This window comes from Orbicella faveolata, unplaced genomic scaffold (assembly GCF_042242905.1).
Source record: "Orbicella faveolata isolate gen_17 unplaced genomic scaffold, um_ofav_v1 contig_1, whole genome shotgun sequence".
Lineage (NCBI taxonomy): Eukaryota > Metazoa > Cnidaria > Anthozoa > Scleractinia > Merulinidae > Orbicella > Orbicella faveolata.
Genome location: NW_028301536.1, coordinates 31,884,462 through 31,906,941, shown reverse-complemented (window position 1 = coordinate 31,906,941; position 22,480 = coordinate 31,884,462). Strand labels below are relative to the sequence as shown.

The 22,480-nt window shown below is 39.1% G+C and overlaps 2 protein-coding genes across 2 annotated transcripts; both read right to left on the bottom strand.

Annotated features, from left to right (window-relative positions):
* Positions 1-101: 101 nt before the first annotated feature.
* Positions 102-5,140, bottom strand: LOC110047114 (filamin-B-like). Its single transcript, XM_020752853.2, has 2 exons — positions 4,995-5,140; positions 102-1,153 (listed from the first exon to the last, which is right to left on the bottom strand). The coding sequence occupies exons 1-2, from the start codon at positions 5,022-5,024 to the stop codon at positions 692-694; spliced, it is 492 nt and encodes a 163-aa protein (XP_020608512.2). The 5' UTR covers positions 5,025-5,140; the 3' UTR covers positions 102-691.
* Positions 5,141-9,617: 4,477 nt separating this feature from the next.
* Positions 9,618-22,479, bottom strand: LOC110047108 (endothelin-converting enzyme homolog). Its single transcript, XM_020752841.2, has 16 exons — positions 20,575-22,479; positions 19,495-19,557; positions 18,632-18,835; positions 17,990-18,114; positions 17,056-17,278; positions 16,749-16,847; positions 16,519-16,596; positions 15,901-16,004; positions 15,431-15,489; positions 15,271-15,322; positions 14,594-14,661; positions 13,875-13,999; positions 13,716-13,781; positions 13,167-13,262; positions 12,577-12,653; positions 9,618-11,935 (listed from the first exon to the last, which is right to left on the bottom strand). The coding sequence occupies exons 1-16, from the start codon at positions 21,391-21,393 to the stop codon at positions 11,836-11,838; spliced, it is 2,358 nt and encodes a 785-aa protein (XP_020608500.2). The 5' UTR covers positions 21,394-22,479; the 3' UTR covers positions 9,618-11,835.
* Position 22,480: the final 1 nt, after the last annotated feature.

The window sequence follows — 22,480 nt, the reverse complement described above, 5'->3', positions numbered from 1 at the left end:
TGAAAGCTAACACACCTTTTCCGCGCCTTTCCTGTAAAAAGAATTCTGCAATATAACCACAATACATGCTCTTGAGGAATTACACTGGAAGCTTCTCTACCTTCTTTGGTTTTTTTTTTCCCTTGAGTTCCGCGGTTTCCCGACTTCCCCAGTCTCCTGTTCCCAGTCCCTAGTCCGGAGCCCCAGTCCATTCTTTCAGATTTTGATGTTAAAATAAAGACACATAATTCCAATATTCAAGTAAAGTGTGGTGAAGGTACCAGTTTAATGTTCATAATTGGGGGGTTTTGACAGAAAAGCAGTTCTTTGATGAAATACGCAACCAAAATGTTCCAGCCAAGGAAACTTCTATGAATCATAAACGTGACTTGTTCTCGAAGTTGGATAACATGGGGTTAAATACTTATTTCCCTTTAAATTTCAATGCATTTAAAATTAAAAAAAAAAAGAGCCAATAAGAAGATGATTTTCAGTTTGAGCTTGGATAATAGGCTTGTTCACGTTGGAATAAACGGGAGCCAACAGGGTATAATACCACTTTTGCAAAGTTCATCCACGTTTCCTTCCCTTGGTCGCCGAAAACAGCGGTTCCATTGCCGATTACAAACGTTTTAACCAACATGAGTTCATTGTGTTCCTTCTCATCAACAGCTTCTCACTAACACACTGGATACCAAACGCGCATGCGTGGTCAAACTCTGTTACCCCTCTGTCGCCTTGACGACTTGACGTCATCTCTCAATTGCCACACCTCTTCCTTGTTTTCCCTCTGTTCCAGCTCAACACTGATTTTTACTGCTTCACGTTTAACTACCTTTGCAACAAACGGACTTCCAGAGACGTGGGTGCCCTTCCACGTGACAGCCACGTGATATTCGCCTTCTTCTTTAGGATAATAGCACACGCTATGTAGATTCTCTCCCAAGCATTCGTACTCGACAGGGATTGGCTCCGTGAGATGAATTAGAGTCTCATTTCCTTTCTTGACGATTCGAGTAATTTGGAGCTCTAAGAAGAGGAGGTCTGGACCTGAAGTACGCAGGATAAACTTTGCTGGTTCGCCAACAACTGCTAAGGTTAAGCCCTCTCCGCTGACCGAACATTGCGTGGATTCGTTTTTAGCTCTCGTGCCACGATTGGTGCCAAAACATTGCTACAAAAAGAAAAACACGTGAACACCAACAGATAGCTTATTTGTGACAGGGAAAGCGAAACTCCAAGAGATATGAGACTCGAAGGATTTTGAAATACTACGATATACCAGAGAGGTTGTCTCAGGACATATTAACAACACTAAAATTTCGTTACAATGTCTTTATTACAATAACAATAATTTTTATTGGCTCGAAAGAAACATTTACATGGAAGATATTTAGTACATTAGAAGTCGATTAATAGGATAGATGGAAAGTTATTATTATAAAAGAAAAGAACCTTGAGGCTGAAAAACCTATTAAGTTTTTTAATTAGCCCCTACTAGCTATTTAAAGTTATTTTTATTAAAAATTAAAAGAGAGCACAGGGAAAGAAAACCAGACCAAGAACATAGTGCTTAATAGTGTTGTAATAAATTATATTATGAGCTCCGATAAATTAAAAGAAAAAACATAGTAACAATTTGAATTTTTCACTTCTTTTGGTGAAGTGCAAGTAATTTCCTGAGCATGCTAGGAAATCGCAACGACTGATTGGCACGCACTTTGTCACAATTTAGGATCATTTTTTTATTGGCATTTTCCTCCGCTCTTTTTCTGGCGGTCTATCAATGCTGAGTTTGATTCATTTTCATTCACGTTATGGCCCTTACGGGTCGTAACTTATCAAAAGAAGGGAAACAATTACCGGCCATCTCTTACATTATCGGCAAAATCGTATATCATAGAAAAAACACATTTAATGCAATTTTTGAACCGCTGGATCGGAATAATCTCCTCTTTTCCCAACAGGCGCCTTAAGATTACTTCCAAAATGCTCGTTAAATTAAAACTGATCGGAAGATGAGTTCGCATTCTCTACCAACTATGGTAGCATTAAAACACAAATGATACAAAACTAATGCAACTTCAGTTCGACCAATAGCCGTGTAACTACGTCATGTTTAACAATAGGAAGTGTCACTGACTTTAATTATCGGCTATTACAGCTGTCACTTGTGTAAGAGCTTTAAGTATAAATTTTTCTAAAAGAAAAAGCTCATCATTTCAATTAGGGAAATACAAAAACAGGCTGAAAACCTTGATCGATGCCGTCGTTTTTTAGGTGTTCTTTGAAACGCCTGAGCTAATAACAGAAATGGAAAATTGAAAAACAAATATTCTTTAATCTAGAGTAAGAAAAACCCACAACTTATTTTGATTTCTTGTCGCCTAACCGACAAGTCGAGGCATTTAATTTCAATTTTCTTGTGAATAACACTCTTAGATGAATTTTTAAGTATTTGATAGATTCCCGAGTCGTCTTTTTTTGGATCAAATAAATCTCCCACGGCCAGAAATAAAGAACTGCGGAATATTTGAAATTAAGGTAGTAGATACCCGCAAAAATGGCCAAATTTTGTCAAAACTGGAGTCCAGAAAGTATGACCACTGAAAACCATATTTAATCATAACTTATGCTACATTAAGACTTTAAGTCTTCAGCTACCTCTGACAATAAGTTTTAAGAGGTTTCGTCAAATCCTGGCCGAGCTAAGGGGTGTTGACTAGGACCCCTACTGTGAATTAGCTACAATTTTGGGGCAGGTCAATCTCCTTCAAAACCTGTCCCAATTGGGTCAAATTTTCGTCGCAAATGCAGGAGACATGGTAGAATGCAATGACCTACTTTTCACCAGCTTCTGGGGGGGTTCTGTTTCCATGGAAACAAGCAAACATAAAAGAAAACTTTTTTCCAGTTTGGCACTCATTTAATGATCTATGTTTCACCTGTATGGCTTCAAAAACTACATCATTGCATTCTACAGGCAAAAATACACACCCCTACCAAATTTGGTGAGAATTGGACAATTCGTTCTCTCAAACGACCTGCCCCTAAATTGCATAACCTCAAAAAACGTAACTTTTTCATCCCCAGATTTTACTACATTTTTGAATAATGAAATACATTTGAGACATTCTCAGCAGGTAAATGTTATTTAGACCTTAATAAAAAAGTATCTAAATAATGTTCGAAGTGAAAAATTAAAGTCCAAAAGCCCCAGGCTCATATGTTGGCCCCTCCTGCTCCTCATTCCTTTCACTGCGGCTTTTTCACTGACTGCGACGAATTTGGTACTGTTGTTTTGTTGCCTCTGAGGACTTTTCTGCAGGTGCACAGAGTCTCTGTTTATCAATGGCTGTCAGACCAGACTTGCAGTGCTCCCCAACCGCCAGGTTGAGCCCTCTTAGCATTGTTTGGACTGCTCTAACACCCCATTGAAGAGGCAAACAGCAATAGCGCAAGCTGTCAACACTGTCTCAGGACCAGCAAAGAGTTTTTTTGGACTGATGTCCCAAACAAGGTGATTTAGGGCCTCATTGTTGTTCTGTGAGAGGCCTTCCAATACACTTTGGCGAAGGTTTCTGTCCCACAAAGCCTCAAATGTGGGAAGAATCTCTTGCATCACAGCAGGGGCCACATTCTTTGGGCTGAATGTGTTGGTGCCATTTGCCTGATCACACTCCCATTTGTACCATGAATCAGGCCCTTCAGGACAGTAGTCATGAAGTGGAGTGTCTTCAGTTGAGGCATAGTGGTTCCAAATGTGAATAGAAGCTGATCTTCTATTCACATCATAGAAATGGGATTTCCCTCGAATAATCCTCTCAGATGTTGGAAGCTCCGTGAAAGTTTTGCAATCATTGTTTGAGCATTGCAACACGAGAGTTCTCGCCAAGCCACAACCACTAACCTCTTCAAACAGTTGCAAAGTTCCTTGAAAACACTCTTTACAAACAGCACAGGCTAAAATAACTCGCCTTAGAATGTCGACATCCTGGAATCGATATCCATTTGACCTGTTGTAGGACTCCTTGCTCGATGCCTGAGACGAACTGTCATCTTCCAAGCGAAGCTTCTTCGCGGAGGGAGTTTTCTCTTTCTTCGAGTTAGGTTCGTCTTTAGGTTTCCGTGAACGTTTTCCCCGCGTAACCGATCTTCTAAGCGATCGAAATTTAGTTCTTGGCATTTCTAAGCGAAAGTCTTCGAAAAAGCGAGCAAAAACTGTCTTCAAGGCGAGAGAAAGCTAAATATATTTTCACACTTTCGAAATATTGAGTTCCACGTTTCGGAGAACTTCACGCTTCGTGTAAACTTGGTTCCAGTCTCCTCACGGTATACAAAGAAGTCCCAGGCGCCCTGGAACAACGAAATCGGGTTTGGGTCTTTCGGGGTGCGTTTTGACCTCGAAAATTGACAAAAAACAACGCGTATGCTAGCTGGTTACCATAGAAACGAGAAATAAACAAAAATATACAATTGAGGGCCCTTTAGATTTTATTATTTTTAAAGTGCGCAGGATAAGAAAAGCAAAAAATAAGCTCAGACATAAAAAATTTAGATATTGGGGAGGGTTTGTAGCTGCAAATAAGTTTCTTTCAGAATGATAACTTTTTTATGATTTTGCGGGTATCTACTACCTTAAAACGTTGTTCTTCGCAAAAATGCCAATTTTATAGCAAGAAAAATCTTCGAAAGGGTAGTGACTAGACTAGGCTTTCCTTTACTTTACAATTAATTTAGAGGAAAATTATTCCCAAATCCAAACAAACCAAGTCCAGTTAAAATTTACAATACAAACTTTGAGACTGAAGTCAGTAAATTTGTCCAGTCATGTCAGCCAATTCGTCACCTCGCTACACTAAAAATTAAAAAAAGTATTCGTTCGTCTGGTGTGGTTTAACATTGCTTTAAATGGACTTATACTTATTGTTCTATGCCAAAGCTACAATATTCCGGCCAAGAATATTGCGCACGTTTACGTCTTTGAAATTGCAGCAAAAATTGTTTTGACTTACCACGGGCATAAATTTGCACGCGAAGGCCATAACTGTGACGAGGATCGCGTCAGGAAGGAATCTTTCCTATTGATTGATTGTTCAGCAGAGTTTCGAGTTGACAGCTTGAGAGAAAAAATTATAATTCCCGAAAAAACACATTGACACAATGTTTATACATTGCGGACTTTGAAACGTTCCGAACCAACAGCAATTTAAAGCTGTCAAATTAAAATTGATAAGTGAAGACAATTTGAGGGTGTGATTGTCGCTTCCGGATCTGAAATAAATGTATTCGGGGTAAGCACTCGGTCGCGCGACAAAAATATCATTTATTCTTTTTTCCACGCATACAGGAGGAAACCTCGATCTACAATACCAAAATCAGTCTGAGAAAACCAGTTCACGAATATTTTAGAATTACGAAATCGCAGCCGATGATCGCATTTATTTCATTATAAACTTGGAAACCCGTCAAAATCCACGATTGTTTCATCATTGGTTGGTGAACACGCTGCAAACATCTGGTTGGTAAAAGCATTATTTTAAGTGCCTATTACTTGAATCTTTAAGATTTAGCCTGTCAATGTTGGCTTGACTTCGAATTCGGCGGCGGTGACCATGTTATTTCGATTTCACATGCCTTAAAAGGGGCAGAGACAACGTAAAATTAGTAACAATTATTGAACATGAAGGAAAGTCAGAAAAATCTCTCTAGATATTTCACCACATTGATTATTTTTATTTTTGACGATATTACATTTCGCTCGAGGTTATATAATTAAAATTGGCGGTTTACCTTAGATCTCGGATTTTTTGCTTGTGAAAATGAAGTTAAAAACAAATTTTGAGACCAATTGCGAAAAGAAAACGTATGATAAAAAAGTTACGGCAGAAAGTCAAATCAGACAAAAAAACTGCGGCTAAAACCAAACTGGTATAAGTGACGCGTTGAGTGTGTTCAGAATTATTTACAATATAAAGGAATTAAAGCAAAAGCTTGAAGTAAAGCACTAAGAAGGGCCTAATTACGAAGTGCTAAAACATACAAAAATTGAAAAAAATGTGTTGTGTCACCTTATCTTAGAAAGGCAAAAGGAAAATAACATTGCATTGGAGCTCGTAGATTATACTGACTAGAAGAACATTTCACATGGCAAATTATCGAAAACCAATCTCAATAGAAATCAAAGTTATTTGGCCAAAATTGATCTAGATTTCGATAATGCCGGCGATGCGGCGTTTTCCTGTATGACTATCGAAAGACTGAGTCAAAACAAACATTGCTCAGATTAGAATGAAATCAAGGAGGGCATAAAACCAGTCGTTGCTTCGAAAGAACAATATGCTTTTCTGTTGTTTGAAGGGAAAATCTTTCTTCAGAGTCCAACTAAACTGAGCCCTCGTTACTCTTGGCATGGGTCAGTGACGTTACATCATAGCAATGAAGTCTTATCTGATCTTCATTCCACAACATCTGTTTTCCATCGATTGCACGAAAAATATATGAATTATTAATTCATTGCAAAGTGATATGTTGAAAACTGCACTTTAGTAACTAGTAATGTAATGCGTTCAGAAACTGTCAAAGTTTGTTTTGAAAAGTGTAAACAGATCTCCCACATAAATACTCTCTTTCCACAAATATCCGAATATTTTATGGGATATTTAGAAAGTATTAAGATATTTAGAAAATTTTGGGATATCTGGAAATAATTCTAGCTCTTTTTGCTGAGCCCTGTGCTCTCTTCGCTATTTTCTTGAAACAACACTCAGTTCTGTTCCAGAAAAAAATCCATCTAAACGGTTTCCCCTTGAGAAATTTATTTCATATCACTAAACTGCACTAGAGCAGCAATTTTCCAAAACGGCGGATCGATAAGCGTGAATCTTCTTCCTCTACCAGTTCTTTCAGAGCAAACAAAATTGAAAATTTCAAATGAGGCGTTTCACTCAGCTATCCAAATGTCTGTTTACGTGTCACCGCGGGAATTCGTAATGGCACGAATTACTTGGTAAGGACTCACAAAACGGCTGGAAATCGAGCCTAGGTTCTAACAGAGTTTCAACATTAAGTGGTCATATGATAAAATGCTTATTGACTGAGTTAGGTCGGGCAGGACGGGAAGATATTTGGCTCTCGGTCAGGACGTGCAGACCTCGCTGCGCTCAGTCCGCACGTCCTGTCCTCGAGCTGAATATTTTTCCGTCCGGCCCTCTCACTCATTCAATAAGTACATATTACTCAGCATCCATTACGTTTCCTCACAAATTCCGACCTCTATTAATTACACACAACTGAAGCAGAAGCTCCATTTCGACGTAACACTGTGAAAAGGAATGTGAAGAATGAAAATATTACCATTTCGCGGCCAATTGAGCCCCATCTTGTTGCATCCAGAGGTCGCCAACACAAGAAAAATATAGATTCCAACCGATTCTATCCGCAGTCAAATTAGTGAAGGACATTGCTTTATTTCACTGATTAGAATAATCATATCCAGACTTTTTTTCCTTAGTTTTTCCCTTTTCCGTTTACGGGTTTTATGGAGAACACGCTAGATGGCGACGCCCAACAAGGAATACCGGTAATTTTTGCCTTCCTCATTGTTTCAAAATGCAAATATTGGCTTTGTGACGCGTCTGCAGTGGAAATTTAGAGAGTTTACGAAACCACAACGGAAACGGAAACGGAAACGTCACTGAACAAAAGAATTAATGAACAGTACAATGGCTGTGCACGTGCGTTATAATTAACAAATAAAGAAGCCTCGACTGTGCTCTGTTCTGTTGTAAAGTACGCAGGAAGCGGTAGAGCACGAAAGAAGTGTAGGGGAAAACACGAGACGTAGTCGAGTGTTTTTCCCTACTTCTTGAGTGCTCTACCGCTTCCTGCGTGCTTTACAACAGAACAGAGCACAGTCGAGGCTTCTTTATTTGTTTTATGATAAAGAATCAGATGATTTCCCCACGCATTCGGCTGAATTTTCAAACCAAACTTTATTTTCCAAACGAGCAAAAGTGGCGTCAGCCGTGCACTGTTCTCTGATAAAGCACGCTAAAATCCAATCACAATCCTTGTTAGAATTGTTCAAATAATTTGATTGGCTAACGAAGCGACAGCTGTCAATCACAAACTGGACTTCAGCTAAGCTTTCAGTTTCGAGTAGCTTGAGCGACCTTCGAGAGAAAAACGATGCCTTCAAAGTTCGCTTTTAAGTTAATTTTTAAATACGGATCTAAAGGCAGGTAAAGGTTTATAGTCCAGAGGAATCCGGCCGTATTGTGGCCCATGAAAACGAGCACTTTTCCAGTGAAAATTACGAAACGCGGAGCCCAAAGCTTGTAGATGAAAATGCGAAATGCCGAGTTGAATTTGAAAGGAGCTACAGTTATTTACGGCTTGTAGCCGCATGCAGCAAGATTGCCCGAACTAGCGTAAAGTTAGAAAGACTAAACGGCTCCCACTGGTTCTACTCCGAGCACAGAAGAGAATATCAGAGCAAGTTTTGCACTGACCACTCGTCGGTTTACTTCGCTGAGATGACCGGAGAACGAGCGTTACTACACTGCATGTAAGTGTTGTTTGAGCAAATGAGCATTTGTAATTGTAAATTTGCAAAAATAAAGCTTCTCATCATAAACAGAGACAGTTCAATTGTTGTTTTCGGTCGTTGTTTTACTTCTTAGTATAATTTCTGCCTTCGTAACAAATATAATGTCTTTATCGAAGCACTGTTTAGGTTGAGAATTTGTTTATATCGCTGCAGCTGTACATGTTTTGTCGGCGGGAATCTAGCAAAACTTGTTATTTTAGTACAGTTTTAACACTACTGTTGCTAACAATGGTCTCTGTGAGCCATATTTACTGCAGAAAAATAGCTCGCTTCCAGTGCGTTTGTCTGAGTCACAGGGGATGTTTAATTTGGGTCAAATTTGTCAAAATTCCGAAGCAAAATTTTGGAAGCCAACTTACCGTCATCAACCCGTGCTCTGTTCTCTGATAAAGCACGCTGTTTCAGCCAATCAGAGCGCGCGTTATACGGAAACTTTATTATAATTCTTGGTACATTTCATTGCCGTCCTCTGCAAGACATCATCGTGAAATGATCAAATTCTGCGTTGTCTGGAGAACGTGAACCACGACGGCTTTTTTTAAATTTTATTTCAAATTTATCGCTGTGTTCGAGAGTGATCAACAAAGTAAATGACTTTACAGTATTGCGAGATTCGTAGGTAAAGTATAACTTCATTTTTTAATTGATGTTGTCCTCGGCGTCGCCGTCGTGGTTTCGTAAACTCCCTATTGTTTCGTTTAAAACCTAACTGATAATATTTTTTTCAACAATTGTAGTCAAACGCTATCATGAAAAAGGAAAAGTGTAATACAAAATTTGACTCGTTAATTGAACTTGACTAGTGTAGCTCTCTTCAAATGAACCTTATGGCAAATGATTTAGCTATTTAATGTCGAGATCACAAATTAACAATTTGTAATCAGTGAATTTCTGAATTCATAGCTTTGAGATGATTAACATAACATACCGTAAGTTAAAACTTTGAATCGGAAATACTAATAAAATGTGTTCCAAAATGTAACCCATTTTACATGATCAGGCCTCAGAGTAAACAGAAAACGTGAAAGCAATCTGATGATAAGTTTTATTCTGCAATTCTTTGTCAGTTTTAAGATTAAATACGTAGATTAAATACAAGTTTTGTATGTATTTTATAAGCTTTAAGAAGTATTTTATAAGCTTTAATATTTGTAGCTCTTAAAGAAAGCCTCAAGGACTAGGTTCGAAAAATGGTTATGGATCGATTATGGACGAAATTTTGTTTTGTTGGCGACTAATGTCGTATGATTTTAATCACTAACTTAAAAGAACCTGTCGAGCCTGAAAACTGAAACAGGTTCTTAGTTAGAAAATAAATTACCTTAATTGAAGGTAGATACCGCACATATAAGAACATTTCGGGGCTAACCAGGTAAAACCTAGGATCTTAAAGGTTAACATTTATTGTACCAGAAAAAGCCTTCTTTGAAACCACTATCTAATATCTATTTATAAACTTTTCCCTATTTTTAAAAGACGTGATAGCACGGGCATTGCTTATTTTTATAATATAATATTAGACGTAATATAATTAGTATATTTTTTTTAGTGCATTTGATTTCAATAGTGAACCCGTTTGTCATATTTTTCTTTTCTATGCGACATACTTCGACCACAATTATAACTAGTCCTCTTGAAGCTGATTTTAGAGTGAACCAACTTTGATATCTTAAAACTCACAAAAAGTCCTCATGTTCATTTGAATTAAGACACTACTGAACTTACCCCCTAGTCTAAAAAATACCTGTATCAGTTAAATACAATTACTTTTATTATATTAAAGCTATTTTAAGAAAAATACCTTTTGAACCAGTGTCTTTAACATCTCCAATTGGCGTTCTTTTCGACGAAAAAAACTTATCACGACATTTTAAATATTAATCCTTCGTTGCTATATTAACCCACTGCACTTACGAATGTTAGAGATTTTCTTAATGTTTATAATAACAAAATGTTTGTCACCCTACTCTACTCGTAGGCAACCCCGTTACAGCAAAGCTCACTCGCCGTAGTGTATTACGATTAATCAGATTTCTGTTCTGGAGTGGATAAGACACGTTTTTTAGCTCAGATATAAATACAGTTTTTCAGTGTCCATAATAGCGGTCCGGGAATACGAATAAAACTTATTGGCTGAAAAGCTAAATCCACCATCGTTCGAATCAAAGTTATGAATCCATGTAAGTAAGTGACTCTAGGCTCGATTACCAGCCGCTGTTTGAGAAAGGAGTCCGCGCTCCTCCCCCAAACTCTCTCTGGGAGGAGCGTAGACTGGACTCGAGTAAGCGACGGAAATCGAGCCTAAAGTAACTCTGTCGTCGGACATTTCAATTGTTTGGCCAATCAGAAACCAAGTCAGCCAGTATGGCAAACGCAGGTCTTAAAACATACAAAAACAGAAATGAAGACCCATTATCAGAGAGTGGAAACCAACAGAACGGTGCGTTTCCATAGTGCGCAAGAGTAGAGAATAGATTTCTCAGATTGCATTATTCAGTGATAGATTACAGTTACAAAATACGAGCTGGAGGTTATTATCATATTCCGCTATCATGATTTTGATTCACGTTTTCTCTGCACTGTCTTTGTAATTCTGAATTTTTTAAAACCCCATTGTTCAGTATACAGTTTTAGTCATTGCTAAAGGCTGGTTTTCGCTCGCGACGAAGTCGTGATCAGAAGCGTAGAGCAATACGACAGAATACGACCTAATGGAAATTAAACCGAGTCGGACGCAGAACACCGATTCTACTTACGGCTCCGTCGCTTATGATCTCGTGAAAACTAGATCGTCGGAGTCGGAAGCAGAAGCAGAAAAATAAATCAATTACAATGCTCGATTCAGCACCTTGTGATTGGTTGGTTCTCCGCTTTTGCTTCCGACTCCGACAATCTACTAGTTTTCCGAGATCGTAATTGACAGAGTCGTAAACGGAATCTGACGAAATGGATGCTTTCAGATTCTTCCGGCTCCGATTCCGTCGGGCTTATGACTCCGCTTATGACTCCGATTTTCGATTTTCACTAATTCGTAAGCTATCTCTTGCGACTCCGACTACGATTCCGACCCCGACTCCGACTCCGACTTCGTCACTAGAATCGTTTGTGGCTTTTGTTAAAAATCAATGTCCTAGCTGTTCTTAAATAAGCAACGCAGAATAAGAAAAATTTCCTGCCGTTTCTAAATATAGCTCAACATAGCTTAAAGATACTATTTTGTTTGTTTTGTTTATTGTCTTAATCCATCACCAGACGTGACACTTGTGGACAGGGTTCATAGAACTGTTCACTGGACATTGGAAAGCCTCGGCAAATTCCTTTGAATTGGCGACTGCTGCCAGAACTCTACAAAATAACGTTAAACTGAATCAGATGAAACCCATTTACTTCTTAGAATCAATTATTTTACATATTTTGATCTGAAGCGTTTAGTTAATAAATACAGATGTGTCTATCTAAAGCTCAACTTTCACTTTTTAAAGATATATTCAGAAACTGTTTGCAGTTTTATCACTTTTGTTGGGAGGTGGTATGATGGAATACAAAAATTAAAAATTTGAATTATTATGTATATATAAGACGAGGAAACGTGTTTTCTCCTCAAGTTTACAGTTAAACCAAGTGAAGCGTACCCCTCAAGATTACATTAATGAATTGATCATTCAGTTGAATATTGAACCCGTTAGTCGGTTCAAAAATGCAATAATGAGTTTATTATTGGAAAATTGGATCCACTAGTGGTTCCAAGAATACGGCTAATGGGTTTAATGTTAAAAAAAAAAATCAATTTACTGTTGATTTTTGAAATGACTAGCAAGTTCAATATTCAAATAGTCAATTCATTATTGCATTCTTGAAACGACTAGCAGGTTCACTATTCAAATAATTAATTCATTAATGTAATCTTGAGGGGTACGCTTCACTTGGTTTGACTGTAATAGTCTCTTCCCAAATTTGACTTGACTTCAGTCAACTGAGCTACTAACCTAACTTTCTCAGGGCTGTGAACATCGGTTAGCAAAGCATGCTGGGCACGTTCGTCAGACGTTGCTGAACACCAAACCTAGAATAAAGAAGGTCAAGGTTATAAAAAAAAATAAATAACAAACTGAAGTGAAGCAAATATTCCAACAAATTAAGGTAGAAAAAAACCAACATCTCCAAATTCCAATTCTACCAGGATAGACTACCCGAATGAAAAGCAGAGAGGCTAATGTGACTTTCTCTAGATCTGCGACTCATTCATATATTTGAAAGGTTCAAAAAGCAAATGCTAAATGTAAGAAATGAGACGAGAAATGTAAGAGTCCATTTTTTTCTTAATTAGCGTCTGCTGACGGCTGCACTCTCTTCTTATATCCTACTATATATTCATTTTGAATTCCTTGGGATAAGTTTATCCCAGTTTGAGATCATCACTAACCCCTGAGCGATATGTGTGTCTGATATATACCAGGGTTATATAAAAATTAAACCCTTGCTTTCGGTGAAAGTGGGTCGGTCATCACTGACTACACCGAAAAGCGATGATTGTAAGAGATAGGTGCAAAGTTGAAGAAATTGAAAATTACTTCACCTGCGCAAATCCAAGAAAGAACAGTTGTTCTGGTGTGAAATCCAAGCCCGGTAGTTTTAATTCTCTGTTGTTCTTTGCGACCCAGGTCTGGTACGCCTGTTGAGTGTCAACAAGAAGGCAACCTATCAATATCTATGGAGGCTAGTATTCTCTAATTAATTAAGTATTCTCTAATTAATTATTAGATAAGTAATCGTAGTTAGGTGTCCCCAATTAGTATACATTGTACGCTAGCGACTTTGGCACGTTAATAAAGTTCTTATCTTTATCTAAGATTGGCATAAAATCATCTCATTTAGCCAATCACAAAAGGCAAAATATTGCAATGAGACGATTGTAATTTGTTGTAAAACCTCGTGATTGGTTGGCGAAAGAAGGAAAATATTGACTGACTGAGAATGTTGGCTCATATTGGCGATAATTTTAATCAGAAAACGGAAAGTCACTACAAAGAAGAATTTTTTTTTATCTTGTTTTGGCAATTGAATTTATCTTATAATACCCGGCTTGTTTGTAAACTATCAAAAGCGAATTTAGGTGTGAACTTACGGCGTAGGCGAGCTTAAGTCCTCCGTTATCTGCTATATTCTCCCCAAGTGTTTGTTTTCCATTGACCTAAAATGGGGAGAAACAAAGTAGTGTCTCGGAAATCTGCAATCTTAGGGTTTTATTTAAAAGTGTTTGTTCAATTTGTGGTCGAGCACTTACGTTCATTCCGGCCACACTGAAGTTGGCATATTGATTCACCATACATGAAGCGTGTTCTTGAAACGCTCTCACTGATTGGTTGTTCCACCAACTGGCCAGGTTACCATGCTCGTCAAACAAGCGACCTGCGAAAAAATTCCACATGTGAGGAAAGTTTATGTTATAGAGCGGTTTTCATTTGAGTGTCGAAAAGTAATTAGTTTTGCACTTACTACGCTACATGATTGGCTGAAAAAACTCGCGCCAATTTTTCAGCCAATCAGAAGTAAAGCCAAAACCAATCGTGACTCGTTCGCACACATTTTCCCGCGCTCCGTGTCTGCTACATGTAATTACTTCGAGTTTTGATTGGTTCACTGGATTGTCTGTGTCCTTTGTGATTGCCTTGGTTTTGGTTTTACGACACTCAATTGAAAACCGCTCTATAACTGATTGTCAAATTAAGTAAAGAATGTTTGATGGAATCTGCATGTTACGTTTTCTCGTGTTGTGCAGAAACTTGGATAAATTCTTACAAACATCTTCCTACCAAGTGTAGTTGGCTATCATTTCAGGTATCATGTAGCGCTTTTCACTGCTTGTGATGTTGTGGTTCGTGTCTTACGTACTCGAAAGGTCCCTCTAAGATGCCATACAAGACCACACAATCAAAACAACCAACCTAAGATAAACGGTATTTTCCACCAATTGACTGTTGCTTTCTATGCCTAAAAATTTACCTCGATCGTCGAATCCATGAGTTAATTCATGTCCCATTACCACGCCGACTGCTCCATAGTTGACCGACCTGAGAAAGCAATTCATAATTTAAACTTTTTTCCCGATGCATGGAAAACTGAGTTTCAAAGATTATGGAATCTATCGACTGACAGGAAAGTGCTGGCTGGCAAGAAGAAACCTTTCCCAGTCCTCCGTAGGAAAAAAATTTTGGTGGCTGTACATTTTACCACAATACCTTGCGAACCTAACACAGCCCTTATATTACGCACAAAGAAAGCCATATTTTGGCAATATTTGTCACTTTATTAACGGCATTTTGTATGCCAGGTTTGAAGCTTTTAAAAAATTTCTCTACGTTTTTATTATTGCGTTTTGTTAAGCGTTTGTGCGTCACGAATTACTATGGATAAATGTACCAGTCGCCATCTTCTTTTCCTTGCTTGGCTTATTGTTTTATTGTTACCACTCTTGTATTTTGACGCCCTTGAAGAAAGATATGAATGCCTTGGCTACATTGTCGACCTATCACGAATGCAAAAAAGGCTTCAGAGCTTTCTTGGTTTAGTTCGTGTTCAAAGAAAAACTGCCTGCATGTAGTATATCTATTCCAGGATGTAGAAATGAGATACTAAGATAATGTTACACCTTTAAGTGAATATATGTTTAATTGACTTACTGTGGAAATTCTGGATCAAAGAACGGTCGCTGTAGAATTCCCGACGGGAAAGCTGTTTGGACAGACAATTGAAAAAGTAAAATCAGGAAATGACTTTACCTTAGAAGTCGCTAAACTAAAAATTAAAGTTCAAGTGAAGATGAATTTGAGAGTAACGAACCTATGTAGTTGTTAGGAGAGTTGTAGTACGCGTTAACATCGGCTGGAGTCATGTGCCATCTGATAAAAGAAACAACAGCAAGGTGAGAAAAAACGCATTGGGAACAGGTCTGAACTAGCAGAACTTGTAGCCACAGTTGAAGTTGTGGTGGAATACGAGCATCTCTTCTCGAGCCAACAAAAGCAAAGGTGTTTGATCGACTATTAGAACGTGTGTTAATTTAAAAACACTGACAATGAGAGTGCGCCTTACTGCATGAGTTGTGATCCTACTGCGATTTACCTCTTTAGATGATAAAATTTCCCCTAATTGTCAAGTGCCTAGATTTACCTATTTAGGTAAATTTTATAAATTAAAGATGACTTCCAGAGGAACCTGGGTTTTTCATCTCATTGCCTTTGCATATTAGCCAGGCCACAAGAAAGAGACCAGCAAGAATTGATAATGGTGATGATAAATTATACACTAACTCTTGTCTGTCGACTGGCTTTCCGCGCCTGTTCATAGACTTGTTGTGGAAAAATCTTCTGGCTTCCAGGTAATTCTCAAAACTATTATCAGGACCGATTGTAAGCTGTCAAAGAAACAACAGAACGAAACGTAATCAAAATGTAAGCAAGCATGAGGCAAAAATTGTTAAACAGGCTGTTTGAAACTATAAATTCCGTTCATTTTCACATTGCCTGTTTGGTTGTCATGAATTTGCAATTATGATGATCTCGCCATTCTCTCATCGCATTTAGAAAGATCTGCTTCCAACTAAATGCTCTGAATATGTATCCTCCCCCGGGATCTAGATGCGAGATCGTATCAAACTGATATGTTCTATGAAATTTCTATTTCATATCAAACTAATATGTTCCTTGTTGTCAAATGACATTGTCACCTCACTAAAAGTTCACGAATTTAACATGAGTATAAATTGGGTATTGTTTAATCAGTGCATAGCTTAACTGTCTAACTAGTTTCTTTAAAGTAAGCGTAAAATTATGGGTTAAAACCTTTCTTTGTTTAAATTTCTGGACAGAATATTGTATTATGCATACATCCTACGTAAGCTGTACTCACGCCCCATTTCCCCTACTTACATTTTCATAATATTTATCCAGCTTTTCTGGATCTTCTATCCACTTTGGATAACCGATCATGTCAAAGGTTGCCGTAATCTAAAGAAAAACGGTGAAAAGGGGCCACAACGTCATCAGAAACATCATGCAGCTAGAATAAATCTATTCGATAAGATGTTGCGCGTATGTTTAGAATTCGTAATTCGTGCATTATTTGTGGACTCCATGGAGAAAAAAAGAGAGAGTTGTACCTTGTTCAATGCTTTGGTTTTCGTTTCCTCATCCATCCACTTCACTTGGGGTAGGTTTGTTTTAAATGCGTCCTTGATCTCGGCTATCATTTCCTCTGCCTGGTAAAAGAACAAAATGCACAATATTGTCAGTCATGCATACACTTGGGCAATCATCGGCGTACGGCCAAGCGTACCGCACTAATTAACCTCTGGATTCCCTAGACATTTTTCACGTGGAAGGGTGTTGAAAATCTTTCTCGGGAGGAAAGAAACTCACTTCTAGCTTACGACTAAATGTGTTTAGAAATTTCTCCCACGTTCTGACCTGTTGCTTGGCGTTTTTCCCAGCTTGTTCCTTTATGTACAGGTAACCTGTGGCAAATCCCATGACTGAGTTAGTTTTAGTGACACAGCTTTTCCAGGGCGGGGCTCCAGCTTCCACCCCCTTCTCCACTTTCAGCAGTTCCAATGATGCATCACGGTACGGTTTGGACAGCTCTCCTATCAGCGGCTTGATAAGATGCCACACCATGTAATTGGCCAGGATTCTGTAAAATGAAAATCACTAAAGGTAAAGTCTGCGTTCGGGCGCAGTGAGGCATCAGGCAGACGTTTATCTCCGATTTCCGTCGCATTAACCGAGTAGAAGTATTTCTTCTCCTCCCTAGACTGGATGCTAGTCCATTGTAGGGTTAGCGCTCGCATTGAAGTCGCCGGTACTCATTTGTACACGTGGGTTGAGAGTCGCAATGTGAGAGTGAATTGTGTTGCCCAAGAACACAACACAGTAACTACGACTAGGGCTTTGATCCAGACTCATTGACCCAAAGTACAGCGCACTAATCATTTGAAAACAGTGCCTCACACCGGTTAAAGAAAAGGAAAAGCTGCTAGTTTTTTTCCAACAGGTTACATCAGTAATATCGTAGTTTCGGAGACGAAGAAAAATAGCCCCTCTCTTTCGTCTGTGGGTAGGACCGAGTAAAATAGGAAAAACAGGGGTTCATACTTTGAGCCACAGTAAGTGGCATTGAGCTGACCTAACACACACTGCCAAGAGTGCCTGGTCAGCGCTCTTAACAAGTTTACATCCAGTTCTTTTCAGTTCAGTTGTATGCCTATAAAACTACCTTCTTCTCGACCAGGAAAGTACTTTGTACTTTGTTCTTTGTTGAGCCAATCGAATGTTTGCTCGTTCGTTCATTTGTTTGTTTTCATATTGTTAGCAACACGATTAGGCTATCTACCATGATAGTTACCTTCGATCTGTTCTGATGACGAGGTTGGACATGTTTTTCAAGTACTCCGGTGTATAAACCACCAAAGACTCCTGATGTGTGACTGGGCTGCTAAACATCGCATTCATGTAATCCAACCATGAAATCTATAAAGCAGAAAATAAAACAGTAAAATGAGGTCAAATACACCCAAATAAATGCCCAGTGTTTTTCCGCTTAACTAAGAAGTGAAAAAAATTACACAAAGGCTAGCTGAGAATGCCTATCCAATAGCAGCGATTGGTGTGCCCATATGATCTACGATTTATCCAGAGCCTTGTTTCTAGCTTTACACCTTGGAAAAAAAATAAATGACTTAATCAGATTGGTGACAAAAATATCTTAATTTAAGCAAAGATCTCCCAAGAGTACGTAGAGAAATGTATCCAGAGAGGTTTTCCCTGTTCCAGCCATTCAGTGAGTGGAGGAGCAGCGCAATAAAAAGCGAGAGAACATACAGGATAGGATAGCAGGGCGGAAAAACGCCCCACACCCCTACCCCACTTTCTCTCACCGCCTTTCGACCTTTCCTCTTTAATCTCAACTAAATGAACGCCTGGAACCAACTAAGAGCAGTTAGGAGACTTTCTAACCTTTGGGCAGTTGACAAAAAACACTTCTTACCGCAGGCGCCAGTTGTTGAAGTTCGGCGACCGTCATCTTGTGATAAATCTTCTCCATGTCTCTCAGCCGTTCTTTCGGTTCATAGATCTCTGCAAGTTTCTTCTCAAGTTGAAACACTTCCTCCATCTGGTGTCGTGTGCTATTCGCCTCACCACCTAAGAGTGTACCTACCTTTACCATGAACTCTTTGTACGCTTGCAGGACCTACAAAATACACCCGAGAGTTTATGGCCAAAAGCGTTTGCAATAAACGATGGATACCTTGACAACGAGACCGTAAGCCGAGTTGACTAAAATCACACGTTATTGCTCAAGACTGGGTAGAACAATTGTTTACTCATTCAACTAAATGATCAATGAATCCCAGTTTTTCAACTAGACTGTGAACTCGAGTTTCGGTCATTCTTTCTTTATACAGTTACTGAACTATTGTATCAATGCTTTCTTTATGGACTGAAGTCGTTACAATGTTTTTTTTTTTTTTTTTTGTTATCTAGAGTTTGAACTAAAATAATACAACAGGGGCCAAGCGGCCAAACTCCTTTACATGTAATTATAGTGGCATTAAGGTTTGTTTTCTATCTCCAAATGTGTTGCACGAGTTCAATGGAACCTGGTTCTCACAAATGCCAACCAAAAGCGTTGCCATACATCCAAGTAATTGCCATTTTTTGAGCTAAAAAGTTTTCAACCTAGTAAACCTAGTAAACCTAGTAAGTAGCAAGAGTGATTAAAGAATTTACTGAAGTCATCTACCGCGAACGCGTCGAGTGTCAGAATAAGCACGTGTCGGGTTATTTTATGTTACATAAATGCAAAAAAGAAGAGAGTGGATAAACCACTTATATTAAGATGATATTTACCTTGTCTGATTCGTTTCTAAAGTAATAATCTCTGTCTGACAATGTGATACCCGCTTGCTGGACCTAAAAAGGGAGGGGTATTCAAAAATAATTTTACAAATTATACTACCATAAAATCGCTACCGACTTTTATTTTTTAATTTTTTTATTCTCTTCTAGTTGTTCATATCGATACATAGACCAAAATGACTTTAGTTTTCTTTATCGTGGAGCGATCCATAGTCCAATGTTTCGTTGCCATTCCTAAGTTTCACTGGAGATCGTTTCGGGGTCGATAACAAGAAAAACGGGGATCATTTCGGGGTCGGGATCATTTCAGGGGCTGTACAACCCCCGGTGTGGTTCAATGAGTTGGCTGAGGCGGAGCGGACATGACGTGTAGGTAACTCCCGACCAAACGATCGCAACGTTTCAACGCAACATTGTTGGGCGCAGCTAGCGCGCGTTTGGCCACCCTGGTGCGACGTGTCATGATATGCTGTGTGTTGTTGGTTCAAGTTTGAAAATGGTCAAATTTGAGCCAGCAACATACAATTGTCACAACACGTCGCAACAGGGTGGCCAAACGCGCGCAACATGTTGCACCCAACAATGTTGTGATATGTTGCGTTGAAATGTTGCGATCGTTTGGTCGGGGCTAAACCCTCGTCAGGAGTGAACTTGGGAGTTATCTGCGTGACATCTAAGCAGTTCTGAAATTCTTGTTTTATCGTCATTGTTGATGCTGACCTCTACAAGCAGCCTTATTGACTGCATTCTTCTCAACCTATCTTCATACAGTATTTGATGTTAACCTGCCGTCGATGGTCCACTAGGGCCCACGTCTGTACTTTTTCAACATTCGCTTCAGTAGCGAAGAGCAAAATTGCTCTTTTTTTCAAAGCTTTTTACTCTCTATCATGTAAGCTTGAGGGATAACGGAGTCCCCCACATATCGCTCAAAGGAGAGCTAGCCGCTGTGTAAAAAAAAACTTTTCATTTTTCCTCCTCTAATTTAATTAAAGATTGCGATTTAAGGAAAAAGCAAAGCTATTGCTAGAGAACACGCATACTCTATTCCTAGCAGTACACCACACCCACCTGTATGATATTGTGACTCGAGTTCCGATCATCCGCCGATACAAACATATAAAACAAAGGCATGCTCTTCAGTTTGTGAATTCTACTGAGGGCTTGTTCAAAATTCCATGACTCTGGAGACCAGGGCCCTACGTCGGAAGCGTTGGTTATTGTCCAAGATCCCACAAAGTGAATAAGTTTATTGAGAGGCCCTGCACCACGATTTTCGACCACGGTTTTATTCATGCAAGCTGAGAAATAATCCTTTACTTTACTGAAGATCGTAGCAGTTTCATTAACACCAAAGTGTGCCTTTTGAAGAATCTTCTTCAGAATAATCAGGTTGTTGTCGGAAACCTGATGAAAAGCGGTCCATTTTGAATGACCCGGTGGGATAAAAATGCGCTTGAACCAGTTTCCGCACGCGTAGTTGTAAAAGTCATCGCAGGGGTCCACTGCTTTGTCCACGTGATTTAAAATACTGTATGTTGCAGCCACACATCCTGGGGTCTCGCAGATATCTGGACCGTATCCACTGCTACCGAATATCACCGCTATGTGATATTGTTTATATATCAGAACAAAAGCTAAAGATACGGTAATAATGATGAAAATTATGAGCGCAAGTGCAAGAACTCGCTCCAGGGAAGTCCAATAAGCTCGATGTTTTCGCTTCGCTGTAGCGTAGTCTCTTTCGAGCTGAGCCAGCCATTCATCGTCGCTTTCGTCGCTGGCAGTGTGCAAAGCTTTTTTCAGTTCTCCGGCGTGGTTGTTTGGCTCGCCGTACTCAAATTGGCGAAGCTTAGACCATCTTATGTCAGTCGACCAAGTAGAAACCATGTTCTTGTTAATTATTGCCAAGATAGTGGAGATTTCAACTGATCAGAATGAAAAGCGTAGATCAAAACGTTATCCAAACTTTTTTCGTAGTTCAATTAGCCCTCCAGACTTAATCCCTGAATCGATGACCAAGCAAAACTTATCGTTCAGAAAACAACTAGCTCGGCTGGTGGGTGACGCAACGTCGTTCACACGGGAAAATGATTAGATCAGTTTCCGCGAGAGCGGCAGCTTTTTATAGCAAAACACTTCCCCCATCAGTTGCTATCGTTTGAAGTTTTGAATGTCGATCAGGAAAGCTCAGACATTTTCCTTTCATCTACTTTTTGTAGATCATTGTATAAGGTGCTTAACGGTGATTGGTCGAGGCAGTCAAACATAAAGACGACTTGAGGTGACGAGCGCAGAAGTACCAGCACCGTGGCAGGTCTTCTATTGAGAGAAAGATCACCGAACAAATTTCAAAAATTACATTGTATAGGCCATAAAACTTAACCGAAGCTACTCTTGAAAGCGTTTATAACAATTATGAGTGGATTAATTGAAATTCAGATTAAAATAAAATGTTTTCTGCCGTAATTGTTGCTGACCATACGAGGTAACAACTAAACTTTGAACTGACCGTGGATTTGTCAACAATAAGGTGTTTGGTTATATTTCAGTGCTGTTTGAATTTCAAACTTTTTTTTTTTTAGAAAAAAGTGAGGCTCGCATGGCGGGTGTGATCAAAATGTTCTTGTTCGGAAGTGGTGAGGTCAACTAGAGTTTTCTGTACCTTCTAAAGAGCGGATAGTAAACAGTAGCCGACAGGTCAACAAAACGATGTCACTCTGATTTTCTTCCATCACCACAGGAGCTGCACTAACATTCTTGATTACGGTAATTCAGTTTACATTAAGAGCAACACAACCTCAACTAAAAACATGAGTCTAAAAATAAAATCAGAAAATCAGAAAATCTTGAATACGTAGGTTGGGGCTGGTAGCCCACGCGAACAAACACGCGGAAGCCCACGCGGACGCCCACGCTTGGAATACCGCGCGAAATGAGATGCCGCTGACATGAATTCCCGTTTCTCCGTTACCAT

Excerpts from the sequence above, each read along its gene's own strand:
- LOC110047108 (XM_020752841.2), bottom strand. The coding sequence starts at position 21,393 with ATGGTTTCTACTTGGTCGACTGACATAAGATGGTCTAAGCTTCGCCAA. Across the intron at positions 19,558-20,574 it reads CGAGTCACAATATCATACAG|GTCCAGCAAGCGGGTATCAC; the intron begins GTGGGTGTGGTG and ends CTCCCTTTTTAG. Across the intron at positions 16,005-16,518 it reads TGGATAAATATTATGAAAAT|CTTACAATCGGTCCTGATAA; the intron begins GTAAGTAGGGGA and ends TTTCTTTGACAG.
- LOC110047114 (XM_020752853.2), bottom strand. The coding sequence starts at position 5,024 with ATGGCCTTCGCGTGCAAATTTATGCCCGTG. Across the intron at positions 1,154-4,994 it reads CGTGCAAATTTATGCCCGTG|CAATGTTTTGGCACCAATCG; the intron begins GTAAGTCAAAAC and ends TTCTTTTTGTAG.